This window comes from Saimiri boliviensis, chromosome 14 (assembly GCF_048565385.1).
Source record: "Saimiri boliviensis isolate mSaiBol1 chromosome 14, mSaiBol1.pri, whole genome shotgun sequence".
Taxonomy (NCBI): Eukaryota; Metazoa; Chordata; class Mammalia; order Primates; family Cebidae; genus Saimiri; species Saimiri boliviensis.
The window spans coordinates 39,376,131-39,394,589 of record NC_133462.1 but is presented as its reverse complement, the minus strand read 5'-3'; the positions used below and the strand labels follow the sequence as shown (position 1 = coordinate 39,394,589).

The 18,459-nt window shown below is 46.3% G+C and overlaps 1 protein-coding gene across 5 annotated transcripts in view; it reads right to left on the bottom strand.

Annotated features, from left to right (window-relative positions):
- INSR (insulin receptor) overlaps nt 1-18,459 on the bottom strand; it is a 159,574-nt gene that overhangs the window by 130,763 nt on the left and 10,352 nt on the right. For all 5 annotated transcript variants that reach the window (XM_074384730.1, XM_003938873.4, XM_010349535.3 and 2 more), the window contains exon 2: nt 8,804-9,355. In XM_074384730.1, coding sequence (XP_074240831.1) covers nt 8,804-9,355 — 552 coding nt within the window. The remainder of the gene's footprint in view (nt 1-8,803; nt 9,356-18,459) is intronic.

The window sequence follows — 18,459 nt, the reverse complement described above, 5'->3', positions numbered from 1 at the left end:
CACCACCACGTTTAGCTAATTTTTGTATTTTTTGTAGAGGTAGGGTTTCACCATGTTGGCCAGGCTGGTCTTGAACTCCCAACCTCAGGTGATCTGCCTGCCTCGGCCTCCCAAAGTGCTGAGATGACACGTGAGCCTCCGTGCCCGGCCTCCCCAACTTTATCTTTTTTGTTGCTGGATCCCATGCGCAGGTGTCGCACTTTCTGTGTTCTTCATGGACTATAGTGACATTGTCACAAGGAAATGTATCAATATACTCTGTTATCTGGAGAACATCATGATTTCCAGGTGCTCTGCTCCAAAGGCATCTAGAAGCACCGGTTCGATGACTCACTCGAAAGGGAAAGGCGGGGGTGGGAGGAGGGAGGAGGGAGTCGGGTGGAGGGGGGCCTTGTATTGTACATTTGCTGCACTCCCCCACCCAAACAGGGAGCTCCAAAAGGGGCAAAGGTGGCATCTGATGCCATGCAGCCCCCTCTCCTCAGAACCAGCAAGGGGCAGCAGGGCTGCGTTGGCCTGAGGCTGTGTGCCCCCGAGTTCTACTGCAACAGCTTCTATCCCTGAATGCTGAATGTCCCACTCATATAGAGAGACAGAGGCTCGCTCTGTCACCCAGGCTGGGGTGACAACCGAAATTCTCCTGTCCCAGCCTCCCAAGTAGCTAGGATTACAGGCATCTGCCACCATGACTGGTTAATTTTTGTACATTTTTTTTTTCTCCCCTGAGATGGCATCTCGCTCTGTCACCCAGGCTGGAGTGCAGTGGTGCTATCTCAGCTCACTGCAACCTCCGCCTCCCAAGTTCAAGTGATTCTCCTGCCATAGCCCTCCCGCCCCACCGAGTAGCTAAGATTACAGGCGCCCACCACCACGCCTGGCTAATTTTTGTATTTTTAGTAGAGACAGGGTTTTGCCATGTTGACCAGGCTGCTTTTGAACTCCTGACCTCAGATGATCTCCCCGCCTCGGCCTCCCAAAGTGCTGGGATTACAGGCATGAGCCACTGCGCCCGGTCCCTTTTTGTACTTTTTTTTTAGTAGAGATGGCATTTCTTGATGTTGGACAGGCTGATCTCGAACTCCTCGTCTCAAGTAATCGACCCGCTTCGGCCTCCCAAGGTGCTGGAATTACATGCATGACCCACTGCGCCCAGCCAAAAATGTGAAAAAAGCATTCTTAAGCCGAGCAAGCACAATGGCTCACGTTTATAGTCCCAGCACTTTGGGAGGCCAAGGCAGGAGGACTGCTTGAGCCCCATTGTTTGAGACCAGCCTGGGCAACACATTGAGATCCCATCTCTACCAAACAAATAAAAAGAAACTAGCTAGGCATGGTGGCGCATGCCTGTGGCTCCAGCTACTCAGGAGGCTGGGCTTGCAGTGACCTATGATCACCCCACTGCACTCCAGGCTGGGCGAGAGTGAGACCCCATCTCTAAAATTAAAATAGAAAATTCTTAGCTCATAGGTCATACAAAAACAGCAGCTGGCGGACTGGATTTGGCCCACGGGTCGTAGTTTGCTGATCTGTGGGCAAAGGCCTTATGTCAGACAAGTCTGAAGTCAAACCATTCCTGAGCTAGGTCTCCTAGAGCAAGTCTCTTCATTTTTAGCCATGCCTCCACTCCCTCTTCTGTGAAATGAGGATAACAAACCCTCATAGGCTGTGGTGGGATCCCCTAAGGCATTGCTTAGCACATAGTAAGTGTTCAATAAACACTAGCTACTGATAGGTGTTAAGGATGTCATTGTTTGTCAGCTGTGAGCCAGGTGCCATGACAGGTGCTTGGAATACACGAAATCCCTGCCTTCAGGGGAGCTTTGTCTGATGGGAGAAGCCGCTGGGTCCAGACAGGATGAGAAGGGCTGATAAGAAGAGGCAACAGCACGTTCACAGGGGCAAATTCTGTATTTCCTCTGGTTTCCTTCTTTCCTCCCTTCTTTTCTTTCCTCTTTCCCTCCCTCCTTCCCTCCTTTCTTCTCTTGTCTTCCTTTCCTTTCCTTCCCTCCTCCCTCCCTCCTTCTTTCCCTCCTTTCTTCCCTCCTTCCTTCCTCCGTTTTCTTCCCTCCTTCCTCCCTTCCCTCCTTCCTTCCTTTCCTTTCACAGTTTCCTGCACTTCACCAACTTCCCACAATGTTATCCATAAAACACAATGATAAGGAGCTTAGATGCTGAGCCAGAATCCCTGGGTTCAAATCCCATCTCCACTACTTACTACCCATGTGTGTGTGGGAGCGGAGTGGTGCTGGGAACGGGGAAGTTGCTTCATCTCTCGAAGCCTTAGTGGCCTCAACTATAAATGAGATTGTTGGGAAGATGGGATGCAGTATCCTAATCAGAGCACTTGGAACCACAGCTGGCATGAAATCAGCATTTGCTGCAAGGACAGTTCCGATTGGCCCAGCGTGGTAGCTCACACCTGTAATCCCAGCACTTTGGGAGGACGAGACAGGGAGACCCCTTGAGGCCAGGAGTTCGAGACCAGCCTAGGCAACATGGCGAAACCCCACCTCTACTAAAAATACAAAAATTAGCCGGGCATGGTGGCACATGCCTGTAATTCCAGCTACTCAGGAGGCTGAGGCAGGAGAATTGCTTGAACCCGAGAGATGGAGGTTGCACTGAGCTGAGATTATACCACTGCCCTCTGGCCTGGGTGACAGGCTGAGACTCTATATCAAAAAAAGAAAAAAGAAAGAAAAAATTAAGGCAAGTCCGGCATGGTGGCTCACACCTATAATCCCAGCACTTTAAAGACAGGCTGTGGTGGGAGGTTTCCCTTGAGCCCAGGAGTTTGAGATCAGCCTGGGCAACGTAGCAAGACTTCCATCTCAATTAAAAAGAAATAAAAACTAAATATAAATGTAAAAAATAAAAATAAAATATCAAGGCAAACTTTTTAAGTGGAAGAAGAAAAAGAAGCAGAGATGATTCCATAGGCAGCTAAAAATTCCGCCAAAAGTCAAACCCTTCAAGAGCGTGCATTTAAAGTCATGCATTTCAATACATGCTATTTAATGTGGTAGACAGAATACCACACTTTCAGAGACTCGAAGCTGTAATCTCAGACCCAAGGAGGGATTTGCTGCTTTCCGCCTCCTCCTCCTGCTTTGGTGCCGACGTCCATATGTGGCATCTCAGGCTGGTTTCCCCTGGCACCCAGCGTGTCCCGGCCTCACCCACCCCTCTGATCGGCAGTGAGCAGCTGGGGTGACCTCCCAGAAAGAAAATGCCAGTGGCTTTGGCTAAAGCAGCTAGTCAGGCAAGGCATGTGGCTTTGGGTCCCCTCGAAATGCCCAGAGCTGAGAATTTCCAGAGCATTGTATGCTGTTGGCACCTGAAAATCGGGGTGGTCTTTCGTCTGGGGCAGCCACTCCTCATCGGCAGGGTCACAAGATACACGTTCCTCTGCCTGCCTCAAGGCCAAAGTCAGAAATGAGGCTGAATCCTGGTAAATATTCACCTGGAAGCAGATCTGCCCAGATAGGGGGGGCCCATGGTGCTTACTTACCAGAAACTTTCAGAACACTCACAGAGCACCTGAGGCTGGGTTAAGTGCCTCCTCCTGCACCATCTCATTTAACCCCCAAACCACCACACTCTGTCACCCAGGCTGCAGGGGAGTGGTGCAATCTCAGCTCACTGCAACCTCCAGCCCCCGGCCCAAGCGATCCTCCCAGCTCAGCCTTCCGGGTAGCTAGGCTCACAGGTACCTGCCACCATGCCTGGGCTGATTTTTGTATTTTTTCATGATTTGTAATTTGTGTATTTTTTCATTGTATCTCCAGGTTGCCCAGGCTGGTCTTGAACTCCTGAGCTCAAGGAATCTGCCCTCCTCAGCCTCCCAAAGTGCTGGGATTACAGGCGTGAGCCACTGCGCCTGGCTGGCTGAACCAATATCCATCTCCCTCTCACTCTTCCCCTCCCAAGTGTACTTGGTTTTATGATCAAGTCTAGTCTGCATTTGCCACTAGACTTGCCGCTCTGAGGAGGCAAAGGCTGGCTCCCTTCCTATGCCCTGAGTTCCCCAGAACATGACCTAGTAGGCAGTCAGTACACAGACCCTGTCTCCACTCTTCCCATTCAGAGCTTCTTGCATTTGACCTCTTCTGGTATCTTCCCCCCAAATCCACAGCAGGATAATGGAGAGAGGGAGTCCAGGCTATGAATCATTAGTACACACCACAGCGGTTTGTTGTTGCTTTTTCTTTTAATTCCCTTAACTATCTTTTTCTTTTTTTTTTTTTTTTTTAAACGGAGTTTCACTCTGTTGCCCAGGCTGGAGTCCAGTGACATGATCTCAGCTCACTGCAACCTCTGCCTCCTGGGCTCAAGCGATTCTCCTGCCTCAGCCTCCTGAGTAGCTGGGATTACAGGCACCAACCACCATGCCTGGCTAAATATTTGTATTTTTAGTAGAGACAGAGTTTCACTATGTAGGCCAGGCTTGTCTCGAACTCCTGACCTCAAGTGATCCACCCACCTCAGCCTCCCAAAGTGCTGGGATTATAGGCGTGAGCCACCACACCCAGCCCCCTTAACCACTGAAAGCCTTCCTTTGGTCTTTCTGCAGAAAGCATCATTGCTTAAGGGACAGGTAGAAGAAGGGTTGGACTTTTCACAGAATTGCTTAAACTAGGTCCAAAGCAAACAAGTACCTTCATCCTAAATGTTTACCCATTCCCCTGATGCTTCCAGAAGCTGCCAAGTGTTGAAGAAAAAAAATGACAACCACAGATGTTCACAGAAGCGTCTGAGAAGACTCTGGGGAAAAAGAGGTTAATGGATAGCTTTCTCCAGCCTATTTCTGTCCCCTAAGACAGAAGAGTATCCTCTGAAGGTGCAATCTATTCTGCATTCAAAAATCCCATCAGACATTAAATAAGCCTCCTAAGGCTGGGTGCAGTGGCTCATGCCTGTAATCCCAGTACTTTGGGAGGCCAAGGCAGACAGATCATCTAAGGGCAGGAGTTCGAGATCAGCCTGGCCAACATGGTAAAACCCCATCTCTATTAAAAAATTAGCCAGGTGTGGTGGCAGATGTCATAATCACAGCTACTCAGGAGGCTGAGGCAGGAGAATGGCTTGAACCCAGGAGGCAAAGTTTGCAGTGAGCTGAGATCACACCACTGCACTCCAGCCTGGGCGACAAGAGCAAAACTCTGTCTCAAAAAATAAATAAATAAGCCTCGGAAAGCCTCAGCCACAAGGTGAATGCAGGCATTGAAGAGCTACAAATGTAAACGGGTATTCACAGCGCCGTGATTCACAATAGCGGAAATGTGGAAGCAGCCCAATGCCCGTGGATGGATGAATGAACACACAGAATGTGCTCCCTCCATACAATGGAATATGACTCAGCCTGAAAAAGGAAAGAGTATCCAACACTGATACCATGAGGATGAACCTTGAGGACATCAGGCTCAGTGAAATAAGCCAGTCACAAAAGGACAGATCCTGTCTGATTCCACTCACAGGAGGTCCCCAGAGTCATCACATTCATAGAGACAGGAAGTGGGATGGTGGGTGCCAGGGGCTGGGAGAGGGAGACGGGGAGTGAGTTTTTTGTGGGGACAGAGTTTCGGTTTGGGAGATGGTGGTGGCCATGGCTGCATAATCATGTAAACATACTTAAGGCCACTGAACTGTGCACTTAAAATGGTTAAGATGAGGCCGGGCACAGTGGCTCACACCTGGAATCCCAGCACTTTGTGAGGCCAACGTGGGTGTTATCGCTTGAGGCCAGGAGCTTGAGATCAGTCTGGCCAACATGGCAAAGCCCCCTCTCTCTTAAAAGTACAAAAATTAGCCGGGCATGGTGGCTAGCACCCGTAGCCCCAGCCACTGGGGAGACTGAGGCAGGAGAATCACTTGAATCCAGGAGGCAGAGGTTGCAGTGAGCCGAGATTGCACCACTGCCCTCCAGCCTAGGTGACAGAGCAAGATTCCATCTCAAAAAAAAAAAAAAAAGTTAAGATGGCGAATGTTATGCTATGTGTATTTTACCACAATAAAAGAAACTGAAGAGAGGAAAGAAAGCTGAAGCTGAGTTGCTCTCCAAAGACAGGGGCAACAGTTCAAAAAACAAGCATTTCTTGGCCGGGCACGGTGGCTCACACCTGTAATCTCAGCACTTCCAGAGGCTGAGGTGGTTGGATCACTTGAGGTCAGGAGTTTGAGACCAGCCTGGCCAACATGGTGAAAACCCATCTCTACTAAAAATACAAATATTAGCTGGATATGATGGTGAATGCTTGTAATCCCAGCTACTGGGAAGGCTAAGGCAGGAGAATCGCTTGAACCTGGGAGGCGGAGGTTGCAGGGAGCCGAGATGGCACCATTGCACTCCAGCCTGGTGACAGAGTGAGACTCGGTCTCATAAATAAATAAATAAACAAATAAAATAAAACAATCATTTCTTGACATTATTATCAGGACATAGCAGGCCCCCTCGGGATACTGCTACTAATGATGGCTGAGATATATACCAGATGCCAGGAACCAGGACCCCAGGAAGTGTTAGTCGAACCTTCCCTGGGTGACAAAACCCCCAGCTCTGGAAAAACAAGCCCTTTTTTTGTTTTGTTTTGTTTTGTGTTCAGTTTTGTTTCTATTTTCTTTTGTTTTTGAGACAGAGTCTCACTTTGTCACCCAGGCTGGAGCCCAGTGGCACAAACAGGGCTCAGTGCAGCCTCAACCTCCCAGACACAAGAAGCCTGGTTCTTAATAGTAAAAAGATGTTTAATTTCACTGGAAACATCAGGCACAACCAGACACGGTGGCCAATGCATGAAATCGCAGCACTTTGGGAAGCCAAGGTGGGAGGATTACTTGAGCTCAGAAGTTCAAGACCAGCCTGGCCAACATGGCCAAATCCTGTCTCTACAACATATACGAAACTTAGCTGGCTGTTGGCCGAGTGTGGTAGCTCACACCTGTAATCCCAGCCCTTTCAGAGCCAAGGCAGGTGGACCATCTGAGGTCACAAGTTCAAGACCAGCCTGACCAACATGGTGAAACCTCGTCTCTACTAAAATACAAAAATTAGCTGGGTGTGGTGGTGGTGGTGCACACCTGTAATCTCAGCTACTTGGAGGTTGAGACAGGAGAACTGCTTGAACCCAGGAGGTGGAGGTTACAGGGAGCCGGGATCGAGCCATTGCACTCCAGCCTGAATGACAAGAGTAAAACTCTGTCTCAAAAAGAAAAAATAATTAAAATACAAAATGTAGAGAAAAAATTCTTTCATGGGTAGAAAAAGACTTTCTAAGTGTAAAGCACAGAAGTGGCACACAGAAATCCAGCTCGGAGCTCCATAAACATTTTAAGCTTCTCCAGCAAAATACATCCCAGGCTATTTTAACCACAGAGCAACAACAATGAAATTCAATTGGCAAAGGGTTAGCAGCAGTCACTGATGCAACCACATACAGATTAATTTTACAGAAGCTGCTGAGGTACTAAAAGATAAACGCACAAAGGATTTGAACAGGAAGAGAAAACCCAAATGATAAATAAATGTGTTTTAAAAGGTTTAACCCCGATAGCAATCAAAGAAATGCAAATAGAAACAATGACAACATGTCAGCTCCTCCCTCCCACAGTCAATTATGAAAGATTTTTCAAATAACACTCAAAGTCTGGCCAAGGTGCTCCCTCTCATCCAAAGCTAGGAGGAGAGGCCATTGGTAAAACATTTCCGGATCACCATTTGGCAATCTGCACCAAGAGCCTCTGACCCAGAAATTTCACTTCTGGAAAGCAAGCCTAAAGAAACAACTGCTAGATAAAGCTTCCACTCCAAAATGTTCATCAGTCTCTCTGTGAAAACTAGAAATCGCCTTTTTCTTTTTTTTTGAGACGGAGTTTCGCTTTTGTCGCCCAGGCTGGAGTGCAGTGGTGCGATCTCGGCTCACCGAAATCTCCGCCTGCTGGGTTCAAGTGATTCTCCTGCCTCAGCCTCCCAGGCAGCTGGAACTACAAGCACATACCACCATGCCCAGCTAATTTTGTATTTTTAGTAGAGACAAGGTTTATCCATGTCGGTCAAGCTGGTCTCGAACTCCTGACCTCAGGTGAACCACCTGCCTTAGCCTCCCAAAATGCAGGGATAACAGGCGTGAGCCACCACACTCCGTCTGAAAATCATCTTTATCCCCAATAACAGAAATGGTTAAGGAAACCTTTACTAGACACAACAGATTCTTGAAGACCACGAGAAAGAACAACCCCCGATAAACTCTCAGTGGCATGCATTGTGGAATAAGATGAATGTTTTCCTTTTCTGTTCCTTTACACATTTCTTTTTCCAAATGTCTGTTATGAGCAATATCACTTCTATAATCAGATGAGAACTAAACTACATTTTAAAAAAACCAAATCTATTGTTTCACACTCCTTTTTCTCTCCCAAGCAACAAAAACATACACTGTCTGGCACAGGAGGTGGCGAACTGCTGTCCTTGGGCAAAATCTGGCCCACAACTTGTTTTTGTAAATAAAGTTTTATTGAAACACAGCCATACTCATACGTTTATGCATGCCTGTGGCTGCTTGCCTGCTACAATGCATAATTGAGTCCTTGCAACAGAGACCACATGGCCTGCAAAATCTAAAGTATCTACTATCTGAGTCTTTCCAGAAAATGTCTGCCACTCCCTGGGCCAGTGAATGCCACCACTCGCTGTCCCCTGCCCCCTACCTAATGGCTATTTAACTTTTTAAGCTTAAAATATTTAATAAATCTTTTAAGGTTTCTAGAACACCCATGAGACACTGCTTAAAACCCTGTATCCCCAGCATACCTTTCTGACAATGACTGTGAGTCCAACACCGTTCGACAAACTGTCCGTTGATGACAGTGGCAGGGCAGTTGGTCTTGCCCTTCGAGGTACCTGGACAGATGTCTCCACATTCCTCGTTGTCATCTTTGTTCAACACAATGTAATTGTCCTCCACGGAATCCAGGATACGGGACCAGTCAATAGTGGCCAAGTAGCAGAGCTCATTGTTCTTCTCAATGCGGACAGAACCCCTGGTGATGTTCATCAGGCTGTAGAGGCCGAGTTCCTTGAGGTGCACCATCTCGAAGATGACCAGCGCATAGTTGAAGAACAGTCTCGATCCCCGGATGACGGTGAGGTTGGGGAACAGGTCTTTCAGGCTCTCGAGCCCATAGACCCGGAAGAGCAGCAAGTAATCAGTGATCATGATGAGTTTGGGGAAACTGAGGTCTCGGAAATCTTCAGGCCTCGTTTTGAACATCAAGAGTATCTGTAAGTGTCCTTCGATGACAGAGCAATTCTCCAGCTCATGCAGCCTGCTGAGATTGTTCCGGATATCCATGCCAGGGCACACTAGAAGAGAAAGTGAGCGGGAAACAAGAGAGTTGAGTGGATGCCTGGTGGATGCCTCAGAAGGATCAGGGGCAGAGCCGGCTTCATGGGCATGAAACCTGGGCCCTGTGTTTTCATCCTGGGCCCTGTACACTCTGCAGCCAACTGGGATGAGTGACTTTCTCTGTAAAGTCCCCATGCCTAAGTAATTACTTTCAAAAGGCAAAGAAAATAATTCTTTTGGCAAGCCCTGTTAAAATCCTTAAAACCATCACCTCTGAAATGATGCAATCGTGACAATAGGATTACAGGGGATTGGGTAACGCGGCAGGTGCAGAAGGCGAAAGGGGAACTGTCTCCAGTGCGTCAACGCCGAAGACCTTCAGGAGATGACTTTTGGGGATAAAGGTACCCGCGTCAGAAATAGGGCAAGGAAAGCTGAATGTATCTGTTTTGTCAATCCTCCCACCTCGCTGGCTGACTTTCCTTCCCCGACAGCTCTCCTGGCCTGCAATCAAGACCTAATTACCTTTCACCTGGGTGTGGTGTGCTCACACTCTCCAGGGAGTCTGATCTCCATTGCACAAATGCCCTGCCTTCTCCCTCTCCTGAAGGCGGTCTGTCCCAGGCTCCAACACCCTCCATGGCTCCACATCACCCTGTGCTCCCCTCAAGATTCCACCCCTTCATCCCCTGCACCCCACGAAACAAGCCTGCCCACCACTCTTGCACAACTCCAAGACTCCTATCTTTCTCTGTAACGTGGCTTATATAGAGAAAGTGAAATAATTCAGGGCAAACACTCAAACGGTGCCTGAAATATAGTTAGTGCTACATTATGTCAGCTATTTTGTTGTTTGCTGTTGCTGTTGCTATTGTTGATTCCCCTGAACATACGACAGTGATCTCTGGGCATCTGTAGGCTAGTCTATCTTTTGGCTGGCAAAGTGCTTTGTACCTTAGCTCCTTATTTCTAAATCCAGCCCATCATACTTCAAGATATCCAGTGCAAATGCTGCCTCCTCCTCCAAGTAGTCTTCCCTGATTTCCTTTCTTTGGCACACCTATTTGGGTATTCCTTCTCTTTGTATCCCTTACACTTGAGTTAACATTTTTCAGAATCAAACTCTTTAGGTGGCTTCTCTCTACAGACACACACACACCACATCCCCAACACACACAGCACCTAGAATATAACGCTCAGCATACAACCCCTGCTTATTTTGTTCCAAAACACTAAACCTTTCACAAATATCTTTGAGAAAAACAGATTGTTCTAAAGAAGAATAGTAAGTCGTCTTACACAAGAAACAAAAAGAACTCCACCCTGAAAATGACCCACAAAAGCAGCACAAATGAGAAAACTAACAAACGAGAGAGATCCAAGATGGCTGATTACTAGCAGCTCAGGATTGCAGCTCCCAGTGAAAGCACAGAGAACGAGAGGACGCCACACTTTCGGACAAATTTTTGTTGCTCACGAACAAGGAGATTCCCAGCGGAAGAGCCCCACGGGTTCCCAGCGCGACTCTTGTGGCTGGTGCAGAGGTTTTCCCAGTGTTCCGACATGGTGGTGGTTCTCAGTGCAGAGTAAACGGGACTGGGTCCCCTTTTGGTCGACGTTTGGAGTCACCTATTCAGCTGATTGAAAAAGGGACTCAAGAAGGCAGCGAGACCAGAGATTCCCGGGCAGAAGAGCACCAAGAATCTTAACACCACTGTTTTGGCCTGCGCAGTGGGTTGCTGATTCCGGTGCTGGGAATCAACAAGCTGGACGTCCACTCAGAGACCTAATTTGAAAGTTGGTAATTACAAAGACGACAGGTGGATGAACTCATAATGATGGGAAGAAACCAGCGTAAAAAGGCGGAGAATACCCAAAACCAGAATGCCTCTCCCTCTACAGGGGATCACAGTTCCTCATCAACAAGGGAACAAGGCGTGATGGAGAACGAGTGCGTTCCATTAACAGATTTAGGCTTCAGAAGGTGGATAATAAGAAACTTCTGTGAGTTAAAAGAACACGTTCTAGCCCAATGTAAAGAAACTTAGAACCCTGAGAAAGGGTTTGACGAAATCCTAACGAGAATAGACAATCTAGAGAGGAATATAAGTGAACTAATGGAACTGAAGAATACAACACGAGAACTCCGTGAAGCATGCACAGGTTTTAACAGTCGAATTGATCAAGCAGAAGAAAAGGTATCAGAGGTCAAAGACCAACTTAATGAAATGAAACGAGAAGACGAGATTAGAGAAGAAAGAGTAAAAAGGAATGAGCAAAGTCTCCAAGAAATATGAGACTATGTGAAAAGACCTAATTTACGTTTGATAGGTGTACCTGAATGTCATGAAGAGAATGAATCCAAGCTGGAAAATATTCTTCAGGATATTATTCAGGAAAACTTTCCTAACCTTGTAAGGCAGGACAATACTCAACTCCAGGTAATACAGAGAACACCACAAAGATATTCCTCAAGTAGAGCAACCCCAAGACACGTAATTGTTAGATTCACCAGCGCTGAAATAAAGGAGAAAATTCTAAGAGCAGCTAGAAAAGTCAGGTTACCCATAAAGGGAAGCCTATTAGACTCACAGCAGATCTCTCAGCTGAAACCCTACAAACTAGAAGAGAGTGGGGGTCAATATTAATATCCTCAAAGAAAAGAATTTTCCACCCAGAATCTCATATCCAGCCAAATTAAGCTTCATAAATGAAGGAAAAATAAAATCTTTTGTGAACAAGCAAGCAGTCCGAGATTTCATCACCACCAGGCCTGCTTTACAAGAGCTTCTTGTAAAGCAAAAAGGAACGACCAGTATGTCATCCCAAAAACTTACCAAAAGGTAAAGAGTATCTCCATAATGAAGAATCTACATCAACTAATGGGCAAAACAGCCAGCTAGCATTAAATGACAATATTAAACTCACAAATATCAATATTAATCCTAGATTTAAATGGATTAAATGCCCCAATCAAAGACACAGACAGGCAAATTGAAAAAAAGTCAAAACCCATCTGTTTGCTGTATCCAGATTCATCTCATAAGCAAATGACACACAAAGACTAAAAACAAAGGGTTGGTGGAAGACTTACCAATCAATTGGAGAGCAAAAGAAAAAAAAAAAAAAAGAAAAGAAAACAGAAGTTGGTTTGCCTCTGACAAAATGGACTTTAATAGTAACAAAGACTAAAAGAAACAAAGAAAGACATTACATAACGGTAAAAGGATCAATGCAACAACAGGAGTCAATGATCATAAATATATATGCACCCAACATAGGAACACCCAGATACATAAGACAAGTTCTTAATGACTTATAAAGAGACTTGGACTCCCACACAATAATAGCGGGAGACTTGGATACCACATTGTTAATATTCGACGGATCAACGAGATAGAAAATTAACAGGGACATCTATGACTTGAACTCAGACCTGAAACAAGTAAACTCGGTGAATATTTATAGAATTCTTCACCCCAGGTCCACAGAACATATATTTTTCTCAGTATCCTATTACACCTATTTTGAAAGTGACCACATAATTGGAAGTAAATCACTCTTGAGCATTTGCATAGCATTTCACAGACTTAAATGAAATATTGGTTGGCTGTTTGTTATTTTCTTCCCTTATTCCTTCCTGTCTCCGCTGTTAAGCACAATTATCAGCATAAAAGAGGTTTTTAATACCTATTTTTAGATGGTATTCCATCCTGGGCAATAGAGCAAGATTCCTGTTCTCTATCCCCCTTTCCCTTTCTCTTTCAAAAAACAAACAAACAAAAAAAAAAAAACAAAACAAATTGCCTTTAAAAGCTATTGCTACTTTATTTTCCTTCCCTCCCTTTCTCCCTTTCTCCCTTCCTCTCTTCCTCTCTTTCTTTCTCTCTTCTTTCATAGTTTCACAAAAAAAAAAAAAAGAATCACACAAGTAAATATACAATTAAAAAAAAACCATCGACCATATTTCTCACAAAGGACTATCAACTAATAACAATAAGAAAAGTGGAAACAACGCATTTGTATCCAGTTATTATTTAACTGTAACAGGGCAGTTCTAAATTAGACCTATTACCAGCTAAACCTTAATTTGTTAAGTGTTATTGGATGATTATAAACATTAGATTTATTTTCTATTCATCTTCATATACCTTTCCTTACTTGAAGACTTCAGACTGTAAAAATGCTTGTTATTAATAAAAAATTATACAAGAAGGACAAATTAAAAAAGGGGGGGGGGGGACAAACAAAAACAGCGAAAGCAAACAAACGGGAAAAGCAGAGTAGCAATGAGCCTGGATCGCATTCCCCTCAGCAAGTGAATTAGGCTAAGTCAAGAAAACACACACACACACACACACACACACACACACACACACACACACTGCAGGTACAAAGGACACTTGTCCACCATCCTCCCCAGGCTACGGCAGAACCAAAATCAGACACGAATATGCATTCAAATGTTATCTAGGGCTAAGCACAGTGGCTCCCCCCTGTAATCCCAGCAGTTTGGGAGACCACATTGGGAGGATCAATTGAAGCCAGGAGTTCAAAGCCAGCCTGGGCAACATAGCAAGACCCCATCTCTATCAATCAATCAATCAATCAATCAATTGATATCCCGGCATGGTGGCATGTGCCTGTCGTGTCAGCTACTTGGGAGGCTGAGATAGGAGTATCGCTTGGGTCCGGGAATACAAGGTTACATTGAGCTGTGATCACACCATTGCACTCCAGCCTGGGCAACACAGTGAGACCTCGTGTCAATTAAAAAAAACAACAGCAAAGCTTAACTGGCTATTGGACATCAGGGAAATACAAATTCAAATCACAATGAGATACCACTTTATTCCCACTAGGATGGCTAAAACCAAAAAGACTGACAATTACAAGTGCAAATAATATAGAGAAAGGGGCCAGCCACCGTGGCTCATGCCTGTAATCCCAGCACTTTGGGAGGCTAAGGCAGCAGATCACCTGAAGTCAGGAGTTCCAGACCAGCCTGGCCAACATGGAGAAACCCCGTCTCTACTAAAAATACAAAAACAACTAGCTGGGTGTGGTGGCAGGTGCCTGTAGTCCCAGATACTTGGGAGTCTGAGGCAGGAGAATCACTTGAACCTGGGAGGCAGAGGTTGCAGTGAGCTAAGATCACTGCACTCCAGCCAGGGTGACAGAGGAAGATTCCATCTCAAGGAATAATAATAAAAAAAATGTAGAGAAATTAGTGTCCTTTTGCATTCCTGATGAAGGTGTAAAACAGTGCAGCCACTGTGGAAAACACTCCGGTAGTTCCTCAAAAACTAAACCAAGAGTTGCCATAGGGCCCAGCAATTCCACTGCTAGGTAACCACTAAGAGAAATGACACAATATGTCCACACAAAGATGTGTGCACAAATGTCTATAGCAGCATTAGTCACAATAGCTGAGGCTGAGTACAGTGGGTCACACCTGTCATCCTGGCACTTTGAGAGGTAGAGATGGAAGGAGTGCTTGAGCCCAGGCATTTGAGACCAACCTGGGCAATCCAGTGAGACTTCATCTCTACAAAAATTAAAACATTAGCGGGGCATGCTGGTGCGTGTCTCTGGTCCCAGCTATATGGGAGGCTGAGGCAGGAGGATTGTTTGAGCCTAGGAGGTCGTGACTGCATCGATCTCCACTGCTGAGCTCCAGCCTGGGTAACAGAGCAAGATCTTGTCTCAAAAGTAAATACAGGCTGAGCTTGGTGACTCATGCTTGTAATCCCAGCACTTTAGGAGGCCAAGGCGGGCAGGGCAGACCACCTGAGTTCAGAAGTCTGAGACCATCCTGGCTAACATGGTGAAACCCTGTCTCTACTAAAAATACAAAAAAAAAAAAAAAAAAAAAGCTGGCATGGTGGCACATGAGGCAGGAGAATTGCATGAACCAGGGAGTTGGAGGTTGCAGTGAACCAAGATCGTGCCACTGCACTCCAGCCAGGCAAGAGAGAGAGACTCTGTCTCAAAAACATAAAATAAAGCAAAATAAAATAAATACAAGGCCGGCCACAGTGGTTCTCACCTATAATCCCAGCAGTCTAGGAGGCCAAGGTGGATGGATCACCTGAGCTCAGTAGTTTGAGACCAGCCTGGCCAACATAGTGAAACCCTGTCTCTACTAAAAATACAAAAATTAGCTGGACGTGGTGGCATGTGCCTGTAATCCCAGCTACTTGGGAGGCTAAGCCACGAGAATCACTTGAACTGAGAATAACTTGAACCCAGGAGGCCGAGGTTGCAGTGAGCTGAGATGGCGCCACTGCACTCCAGCCTGTGTGACAAAGTGAAATTCCATCTCAAAACAAACAAACAAACAAACAAAAAATTATGCCTCCAGGAACCACAGACACGCACCACTATGCCCAACCAATTTAAAATTTTTTGGTAGAGATAGTGGTCTCGCTATGTTGCCCAGCTTACTCTCAAGCAATCCTCCAGTCTTGGCCTCCCAAAGTGCTGGGATTCCAGGTATGAATCTTCACCGTCAAAGAAGCCAGACAGAGAAGGCGACATGCTGTGCAACTCCATTCATACAAAAAAAATCCAGAAGTGGGCCGAGCGCAGTGGCTCACACCTGTAATCCCAGCACTTTGGGAGGCTGAGGTAGGTGGATCACCTGAGGTCAGGAGTTCAAGACCAACCTGGCCATCATGGTGAAACCTCATCTTAAATTAAAAAATAAATAAATAAAAAGAAAAAAGAAAAAAAAAATCCAGAAGAGGCAAATCCATGGTGACAAAAAATAGATTCGTGGTTGTCCAGAGCTGGGGAGACAGGGAGGATGGGAAGGGGTAGCTGAAAGGTGCAGGGTTTCTCTGAGGGTGATGTAAATGTTCTAAAACTGACTGTGGTTATAGTTGCACGACTCCTGTAAATGTCCTGAAAACCACCTAATTGCACACTTAAAATGGATGAATTGTATGTCCTGTGAATTCCAGCTCAGTAAAGTTGTTTTGAGTAAAGATTAAACAACTCTAATTGGAGGGGACAATAAAGAATTGTTCTTTTTAAATCTCCTGTGAATCAAACTCTTAATTCATTAAAGCCGTATGTGTCCCTATTAGGGAAATACAATCGAGCAATTTACCACCGGACAGTACATACCCAGAGGATATCAGAAATGGCGCAGAAATAGATGCAAGCACTTCTCCTGGCTTTTAGTGTCTCTGAGTGGGAGGTGAAGGGTGCTTCAAGTGCTTCACAAGGGGTACCCGGTTAATGGCCACTCTATCCACAGGTAGAGAACGGCGATGAGGAAGAGGATGCTAGTGGTAGCTAATTTTTTTTCCCCTTTAATTGAGACTGAGTCTCGCTCTGTTCCTCCGGTTGGAATGCAGTGGCGCGATCTCGGCTTGCTGCAACCTCCACTTCCCAGTTTCAAGCGATTCTCCTGCCTCCACCTCCCAAGTGGCTGAGACTACAGGCCTGGCTAATTTTTTGTATTTTTAGTAGAGATGGGGTTTCACCATGTTGGCCAAGCTGGTCTCGAACTCTGACCTCAGGTGATCCACCCACCTCAGCCTCCCCAAGTGCTGGGACTACAGGCACATGCCACCACGCTGGGCTAATTTTTCTATTTTTAGTAGTGACAGGGCTTCACCATGTTGGTCAGGCTGGTCTCAAACTCCTGACCTCAAGTGATCTACCTCCCCTGGCCTCTCAAAGCGCTGGGATTACAGGCATGAGCCACCACACCCAGCCTCTTCTCTTCTAATAAGGCCACCAATCCTATCATATCAAGGTCCCTGCCTTATGACTTTATTTAACCTTAATCACCTCCTGAGGACTCTATCTCTAAACATAGTGACACTGGGGTTAGGCTTTCAACATTTGAATTGGGGGACAAGGATATGCAGCTCATTATATCATGGTCCTTTTCCTAGCAAACATTCTGCTCATAACTGAAGCCGCCCAACGCCACCCCCTCCAGGACCTGCCCCATCTAGGTAAGACCCTGTGTGCTGCTTCGAACAAGCATGTGTGCCAAGTCCTTCTTCCACACTCCTGTTCATACAGTCCACTATTCAGTAGAACACGCCCTGGTGAGCAGACCAAAGGCAATGCAACCCCAGGCAGGTAAGCCGAGTCCATACCACAGCAGGAGCCCAGGTGGGTGATGAAGTCAGAGAGGGGCAGCAGGCCTCTGACCTGGTTCTGTGAGGAAGAAGCAGGTGTCGAGTGGCCAAAAGTATGTGGAAAAACGCAGAGGCATCAAGAACAGGAAACTCCAAGGAACTGCAGCCTCCAGGAGCTCATGGGGATCAAGGAAGCCAAGGTCAAGAGCAGGGGAAAGGATCTGGCTGGCAGCAGCAAAAAGACAAAGTAGAAAAGTAGAAATATCCGCTGGGCACAGTGGCTCGGCCCTGTCATCCCAGCACTTTGGGAGCCTGAGGCAGGTGGATTGCCTGAGCCAGGAGTTTGAGACCAACCTGACCAAAATGGTGAAGCCCCATCTCTACTAAAAATACAAAAACTAGCACAGCATGGTGGTGTGTGCCTGTAATCCCAGCACTTTGAGGTCCAGGAGTTTGAGATCAGCCTGGCCAATATGGTGAAGCCCCATTTCCACTAAAAATACAAAAATTAACCAGGCGTGGAGGTGCACACCTGTAATCCCAGCTACCTGAGAGGCTAAGAGAATCTCTTGAACCCAGGAGGCAGAGGTTGCAGTGAGCAGAGATCATGCCACTACACTCCCACCTGGGCAGTAGTGCAAGACCCTGTCTCAAAAACAAAAGCAAAAGGCCAGGTACAATGGCTCACGCCTGTAATCCCAGCATTTTGGGAGGCCAAAGCAGGTGGATCACTTGAGGTCAGGAGTTTGAGACCAACCTGGCCAAAGTTAGAGACCGATCTCTACCAAAAATATAAAAACTTAGCTAGCTGTGGTGGTATGCACTTATAGTCCCAGCTACTCGGGAGGTCGAGGCAGGATAATCACTTGAACCTGGGAGGCAGAGGTTGCCATGAGTGGAAATCGTGTCACTGTGCTCCAGTCAGGGCAACAGAGTAAGACTCCATCTCAAAAAAAACAAAACAAAGGGAGGAAGGGAAGAAGAAAGGAAGGAAGGAGAGAAAAGAGGGAGGGAGGAAG